This window comes from Megascapheus bottae, unplaced genomic scaffold, assembly GCF_031878675.1.
Source record: "Megascapheus bottae isolate mThoBot1 unplaced genomic scaffold, mThoBot2.hap1 HAP1_SCAFFOLD_47, whole genome shotgun sequence".
Lineage (NCBI taxonomy): Eukaryota > Metazoa > Chordata > Mammalia > Rodentia > Geomyidae > Megascapheus > Megascapheus bottae.
This window is the reverse complement of record NW_028327641.1, coordinates 1,117,254-1,125,355: the sequence shown is the minus strand read 5'-3', so window position 1 is coordinate 1,125,355 and position 8,102 is coordinate 1,117,254. Positions and strand designations below refer to the sequence as shown.

The following is an 8,102-nucleotide window of genomic DNA, read 5'->3' as shown; positions in this document are numbered from 1 at the left end:
TCTGAGGACTCTCTAGTCCATCTGTTTTCGGGGCTTCGCCCTGGTCTGAGGACTCTCTAGTCCATCTGTTTTCGGGGCTTCGCCCCGGTCTGAGGATCTGTGACTCAGCTGTGTCAACGCCCTTCCCCTTTCGGTTTTGCACCGAAGCCGCGCTGCGAAGTGTCTTTCGTTTAGTGTTCGTTTAATTCTGGTGTTTGTTGTGACGGGACTTGGACTTGGACTGAATATTAACATGGGACAGACTGTGACGACCCCCTTAAGCCTTATTTTACAGCACTGGAAGGAGGTCCGGACAATAGCTAGTAATCAGTCTGTGGTAGTCCGGAAAAATCGATGGATGACTCTCTGCTCCTCTGAATGGCCGACCTCCGGAGCCGACTGGCCAGCAGATGGCACCTTTGAACTGTCTGTTATGGATCCTGGGCCCCACGGCCACCCGGACCAGGTCCCTTACATTATCACTTGGGAGGCCTTGGTCACTGACCCCCCACCTTGGGTAAAACCTTTCCTGCCCAGAGCTAAGCCCACTGTTACCCCCTCTGCCCCAGCTCTGCCCCCTCCCCTTCGTCCTTCTCCCACTCCTTCCCCATCTCGTTCTTCCCTATATCCAGTCCTCAGTTCAGGGGACCAGAAGAAACCCGAGAGACCACTCAAGGTTTTGCCCCCTGAAGAAGGAGTATTGGTGGACCTCATGACAGAGGAACCCCCGCCCTATCGAGGGCAGGCCCCCCCTCCCCCAGATATGGGAAAGGAATCTCCACCTCCCCGGGACCCCGCTCCCTCCCCCGTAGCGGGAAGGCTGAGGGGGCGCTGTAACCCTCAAACTGATCAGGCGTCCTCTCAAGCGTTTCCCTTGAGGGTGGGCGCCAATAACCAGTTACAGTACTGGCCTTTTTCTGCCTCAGACTTGTATAACTGGAAGAATAACAATCCCCCTTTCTCCAAGGATCCTTCCCGGCTAATCTCGTTAATAGAATCTATTTTAGTGACCCACCAACCCACATGGGATGATTGCCAACAACTACTGCAGGCACTTTTGACCTCGGAGGAGAGACAGCTCGTCTTCCTGGAAGCCCGGAAAAATGTTCCGGGTGACGATGGGCGTCCTACCCAATTGCCTAATGAAATAAATGCTGCCTTTTCTCTAGAGCGCCCTAACTGGGATTTCACCACCCCCGAAGGTAGGAATCATCTATTCCTTTATCGCCGGTTGCTTATCGCGGGTCTCCAGGGGGCCTCCAAGCGCCCCACCAATTTGGCTCAGGTTAAGCAAGTGACCCAGAAAAGTGAAGAGTCTCCTGCAGCCTTTCTAGAACGTTTAAAGGAGGCATATCGGATATACACTCCATATGACCCTGAGGACCCAGCCTCTAACGTGGCCATGTCCTTCATTTGGCAGTCTGCTCCAGACATCAGGAAAAAGCTAGAGAGACATGATAATCTACAGAATCTGTCTCTCTAGGAACTCCTCAGGGAAGCGGAGCGTATCTATAATAAGCGGGAGACTCAAGAAGAGAGAGAAGAGAGGCTGAGAAGGGAGGCAGAAGAGAGAGAGAATGCCAGGGACCGAAAGAGAAGTAAAGAAATGAGTAAATTACTGGCCACCGTAGTGACAGGGCAGCGGCAGGATGGAAAGGGAGGAGATAGAAGGGGCCCCCGTGGAGTTGAGAAGGACCAATGTGCCTATTGCAAGGAAAAAGGACATTGGGTCCGTGATTGCCCGAAGAAACTCAAAGGATTTCGGAAGCCTCAAACCTCCCTCCTGACCTTAGACAATTAGGGGAGTCCAGGCCGGGAGCCCCCCCCTGAGCCTAGGATAACATTAACTGTAGGGGGGCAGCCGGTCACCTTTTTAGTAGACACTGGAGCCCAGCACTCCGTGCTAACCCGATCTCTGGGCCCACTGAGTGAGAGATCCGCGTGGGTACAAGGAGCCACCGGAGGAAAAAGGTACCGATGGACAACTGACCGGAAAATACAATTGGCAACTGGTAAGGTGACCCACTCCTTTTTACATGTTCCTGATTGCCCGTACCCCCTCCTGGGGAGAGACTTATTAACAAAACTAAAAGCTCAAATCCATTTTGAGGGGAATGGGGCCCGCATTACTGGCCCTCAAGGACAACCCTTATATGTACTGACCCTCAGTGCTGAGGATGAATATAGAATATATGAAACGGAAGTAACTGAGGGAATTCCACCTGTCTCCTGGCTGCAAACCTTTCCCCAAGCATGGGCGGAGACGGGAGGAATGGGACTGGCTAAACATCAAGCGCCCCTTGTCATTATGCTCAAAGCTGGTGCTACCCCCGTTTCCATAAAGCAATATCCAATGTCACAAGAAGCTAAGCTGGGGATAAGACCCCACATTGAGAGACTGCTGGATCAGGGAATATTAGTACCTTGCCAGTCCCCATGGAACACTCCTCTACTGCCAGTCAAAAAGCCAGGGACGAATGATTACCGGCCAGTACAGGATTTAAGAGAAGTGAATAAAAGAGTGGAGGATATTCACCCCACTGTGCCCAACCCATATAATCTACTAAGTGGATTACCTCCAACACACACTTGGTATTCGGTGTTGGACTTAAAGGATGCCTTCTTTTGCCTAAAATTGCACCCTAATAGCCAACCCATCTTTGCCTTTGAATGGAAGGACCCCGAGTCGGGAATCTCGGGGCAATTAACCTGGACTAGATTACCCCAGGGGTTCAAAAACAGCCCTACTCTGTTTGATGAAGCATTGCACCGAGATTTGGCCAGTTTCCGGGTGCAGAATCCTGATTTGATACTCCTCCAGTACGTGGATGACCTCCTGCTAGCAGCAAGGACAGAGCAGGACTGTGAGTCTGGAACTAAGAGACTTTTACAGACTCTGGGGGATCTAGGATACCGGGCCTCTGCCAAAAAGGCCCAACTCTGTTCAAAACAAGTGACCTATCTGGGATACCTGGTGGAGGATGGGCAGAGGTGGCTGACGAAAGCACGAAAACAGGCTATTATCAATATCCCTGTCCCAAGAGGACCAAAGCAGTTAAGAGAGTTTCTAGGCACCGCCGGATTCTGCCGTTTGTGGATCCCAGGTTTTGCCGAGTTAACCGCCCCGCTGTACTCACTCACTAAGACCAGGACTCTTTACACATGGGGGGAGGAACAGCAATTAGCATGTGAAAAAGTAAAAGAAGCCCTATTGCAGGCCCCTACCTTGGGCCTGCCGGATTTAACTAAACCCTTTGAATTATTCGTAGATGAAAAACAAGGGTATGCTAAAGGAGTTTTGACTCAGAAGTTAGGCCCGTGGAAACGGCCGGTGGCCTACCTCTCAAAGAAATTAGACCCAGTAGCCTCCGCATGGCCACCCTGCCTCCGGATGGTGGCAGCCATCGCCACCCTCACTAGAGACTCTAATAAATTAACCATGGGCCAGCCAATAACAATATTGGCCCCACATGCAGTGGAAGCCATAGTAAGGCAACCTCCTGATCGGTGGCTCTCCAACGCTCGAATGACCCATTACCAGGCGATGCTCCTGGACAAGGAGCGGATCCGGTTTGGACCAGTAACTACCCTGAATCCAGCCACTCTTCTACCCCAGCCCGGGGAAGCAGACCCTCATGATTGCTTGCAGATTCTTGCAGAAATACATGGAACTCGGTCTCATTTGACAGACCGTCCCCTCCAGAACGCGGACTTCAATTGGTTCACGGACGGCAGCAGCTTCCTGGAAAACGGGGAACGGAAGGCAGGGGCAGCTGTTACCACGGAGACTGGGGTAATTTGGGCTGAAAGACTGCCACCTGGAACATCGGCTCAGAAAGCAGAACTCATTGCATTGACTAAGGCCCTCCAAATGGCTGAAGGTAAGAGGCTCAACATTTACACGGACAGTCGATATGCCTTTGCTACTGCTCACATCCATGGGGAAATTTATAGAAGAAGGGGCTTGCTGACCTCAGAAGGAAAGGACATAAAGAACAAGGCAGAAATTGTAGCCCTATTGGCTACATGACCAGCACACCTAACACTTGAGCCATACCTCCATCTCTGGCTTTTTTTTGCAATTTTTATTGTAATTAGCAAAAGGGTTACATAATATTTGCCGGATAGAAGGTGCATTAATTCACATACATTGATAGCCTTTTACATGTCTTGGTACCCGTTTCCCTCCCCTCCACACCCCTCACCCGTCTTGATTTTCCCCCCTTCCCTATCAAATTTCAAATATCCAAATACAAATAAATTCAATATATCAGATAACAAAGTGAGATACTATACCAATATGAGATAACCAAGGGACAGCAAAGGAGATGAGAGACAACATAGTACATTAAGGACAACAATCATTCATTATATGCCTTTTGTTTCACTATCCTGGAGGTCCTTTCAATTAGTTTCACATTATATGTCCTTATGTATCAAGATTTTGCTCTATTGCAAATCTCTGCTAGTAGAGCCCAAGGTTTCTACTGATTATGACGAATGAGGGAAACCATTGAGCCTAAGTTCCTTAGAGTCTGGCTTACTTCACTTAATATGATTTTTTCTAAGTCTTTCCATTTCCTAACAAATGGGGCGATGTCATTCTTTCTGACAGCAGCATAGAATTCCATTGTGTACAAATACCACAACTTGTTGATCCACTCATCAACTGAGGGACATCTAGGTTGGTTCCATATCTTTGCTATGGTGAATAGAGCTGCAATGAACATGGTTGTGCTAGTGGGTTTAGTATGTCCTTGTTTCTGGGTGGTTGGGCAAATGCCAAGTAGTGGAATTGCTGGGTCATAGGGGAGTTCTATGTTTAGCCTTTTGAGGCACTGCCACACTGCTTTCCACAGTGATTGAACGAGTTTGCACTCCCACCAACGGTGTAGTAGTGATCCCTCCTGGCCACATCCCCTCCAGCATCTGTTGTTATTCGTTTTCCTGATCCTGGCCATTCTAGCTCGAGTGAGGTGGAATCTTAGAGTTGTTTTGGTTTGCATTTCTTTTATGACCAGAGATGTGGAGCATTTCTTCATGTGTCTATAGGCCATTTTTGTTTCTTCTTCAGGAAGACTCTCTTTAAGTCTTTGGCCCATTTTTTAATGGGATGGTTGTTACTTTGGAGGTTAGTTTTGGAGTGATTCAATTTTGTGAGTTGTTGATATATTTTAGATATGAGGCCTTTGTCCCTTGTTTGGTTGGTGAAGATCTTCTCCCACTCTGTAGGCTTCCTGATTAGTTTACTAGCTATGTCCTTTGCCATACAAAAGCTCTGTAGTTTAATGCAGTCCCACTTATCCAGCCTTTCTCTTATTTGTTGTGATTCTTGGTCCTTATTAAGAAAGTTTCGACCTGTGCCAAGGAGGCCTAGTGTATCTCCTATTTCTTCCTGTAGAGTTTTCAATGTGTCAGCTTTTACGTCCAGGTCTTTGATCCATTTGGAGTTAATTGTAGTGCAAGGTGACAAAGAAGGATCCAGCTTTATTTTTCTGCAGGAGCTTAACCAGTTCTGCCAGCACAACTTGTTGAAGAGGCTATCTTTCTTCCATTCTATTTTTTTGGCTCCCTTGTCAAAGATTAGGTGGCCATAGGTCTGTGCTTTAATATCTGGGTCCTCAGTTCTATTCCATTGGACTTCAGGCCTGTTCTTGTGCCCGTACCAAGCTGTTTTGAGAATTATAGCTCTGTAATAGAGTCTAAAGTTTGGAATTGAAATTCCTCCTGCGCTGTTCTTTCTGATAAGAAGTGTTTTTGCTATACGGGGTCTTTTATTATTCCATATGAAATTTTGGATTGCCTCTTATATTTCTTTAAAGAATGACATTGGGATATTGATGGGTATTGCATTAAATTTGTAGATAGCTCTTGGCAGGATTGTCATTTTCACAATGTTGATTCCTCCAGTCTAGGAGCATGGGAGGTTTTTCCATTTCCTTAGTTCTGCTTTAATTTCCTTTTTTAGGGTTTTAAAGTTTTCGTCAAAAACGTCCTTTACGTTCTTAGTTAAGCTAATTCCTAGGTACTTTATTTTCTTTGAGGCTATTGTGAAAGAAGTTTCTTTCCTGATTATTGCCTCGTTCCTCTCACTGTTGGCATAAAGGAAGGCAGTTGATTTTTGAGGGTTGATTTTATAGCCTGCTACTCTTCCAAAGCTTTGAATCAGCTCAAGGAGCTTGGGAGTAGAGTCTATACGATTCTTTAAATACAGAATCATGTCATCTGCAAAGAGGGATAGTTTTATTTCCTCTTTCCCTACTTCGATCCTCTTTATGCTTGCTTCTTGCCTTATTGCACTGCCTAGGAAATTTAGTACTGTTAGAAAGGAGTGGAGAGAGTGGGCATCCTTGTCTCCTTCCTGATTTTAGAGGGAATGGCTTTAGATTTTCACCATTAAGTGTAATACTAGCAGTAGGTTTCTCATACACAGCCTATATTACATTGAGGAATGTTCCATGGATTCCTAGTTTCTCCAGAGCTTTTAACATAAAAGGGTGTTGGATCTTGTAAAATGCCTTTTCCGCGTCTATTGAGACAATCATGTGATTTTTGTCCTTGCTCCTGTTAATGTGTTGAATTATATTAATTGATTTGCGTATGTTGAACCAGCTTTGCCTCCCTGTGATGAATCCAGTTTGATCATAGTGTATAATTTTTTTGATGAGTTGTTTAGACGGTTGGCCAGTATTTTGTTGAGAAGTTTTGCATCGATGTTCATGAAAGATATAGGTCTATAGTTCTCTTTCTTTGATGAATCTCTGTCTGGTGTGGGGATGTGGGTTATACTGGCTTCATAGAATGAGTTTGGTAAGGAACCTTCATTTTCAATTTCGTTGAAGAGCTTGAGGAATATTGGTGTGAGCTCAGCTTTGAAGACCTTATAGAATTCAGATGTGAATCCATCTGGCCCTGAGCTTTTCTTAGGTGGAAGTTCTCTAATTTCCATTTCTATTTCAGAGCTTGAAATAGGCCTGTTGAGTGGACTTAGTTCTTCTTGGTTCTGCGTGGGTATGTTAATATTGCTAGGAATTCATCCATTTCTTCTAGATTCTCAAATTTTTTGGCATAAAAGTTTGAGAAGTATTCCCTCATTATATTCTGGATCTTGGTATTTTCTGTCGTGATATTACCAATTTCATCTGCGATTTTGTTTATTTCAATATGCTCTCTTCTTTTTTTGGTAAGATTTGCTAAGGGCTTGTCAATTTTGTTAATTCTTTCAAAGAATCAACTCCTTGTTTTGTTGATTCTTTCTATAGTTTTTTTGGATTCCAAATCATTTAATTCTGCTTTGATTGTAATAATTTGCTTTCTCCTAATGGGTTTAGGGTTGGTTTGTTGCTCTTTTTCCAGGAGCTTAAGGTGAGACATTAACTTGTTGGTTTGCAATTTTTCCAACTTGTTGTTGTAGGCACTCAGCGCTATAAATTTTCCTCTGAGTACTGCCTTTGCATTGTCCCAAAGGAGTTGGTATTTTCTGTGCTCCTTACTGTTAAATTTCATAAACTGTTGGTTATCTGTTCTGATCTCTTCGATGACCCATTGGTGATTCAACAAAGTGTTGTTCATTCTCCACGATTTACAGGGTTTTCGTTGGTGGAGATGTGTGTTCAGTTCCAGTTTGATGCCTTTGTGATCTGAGAGTGTGCATGGAATAATTTCTGTGTTTCTGAATCTGTCCAGGTTTTTTTATGGCCTAAGATGTGATCTATTTTGGAAAATGTTCCATGTGCTGCTGAGAAAAACGTATATTGTGTTGTTGCTGGGTGGAATATTCTGCAGATGTCTGTTAGATCTAGTTGGTCTATATAGTTGTTCAGTTCTATGGTTTCTCTGTTGAGTTTTTGCCTTGTTGATCTGTCCATAGGTGAGAGTGGTTTGTTAAAGTCCCCGACAATCACTGTATTTCGATCTATGTATGGTTTCAGTGTAAGTAAAGTTTGCTTGATGAAGTTTGGAGCTCCGGGATTGGGTGTGTAAATACTTAAGATCGTTATGTCTTCCTGGAGTAAAGATCCCTTTAGTAGTATGTAGTAACCTTCTTTGTCTTTTCTTACTAATTTTGGTTTGAAGTCTATTTTATCTGATATGAGGATGGCAACTCCAGCCTTTTTATGGGG

At 45.0% G+C, this 8,102-nt stretch overlaps 1 protein-coding gene across 1 annotated transcript; it reads left to right on the top strand.

Moving 5' to 3' along the window:
* The first annotated feature begins 232 nt into the window (after positions 1-232).
* LOC150039558 (uncharacterized) lies at positions 233-4,009 on the top strand. Its single transcript, XM_090327754.1, is given in 1 exon segment — positions 233-4,009. A coding segment is annotated over 1 exon segment (3,777 nt).
* Positions 4,010-8,102: the final 4,093 nt, after the last annotated feature.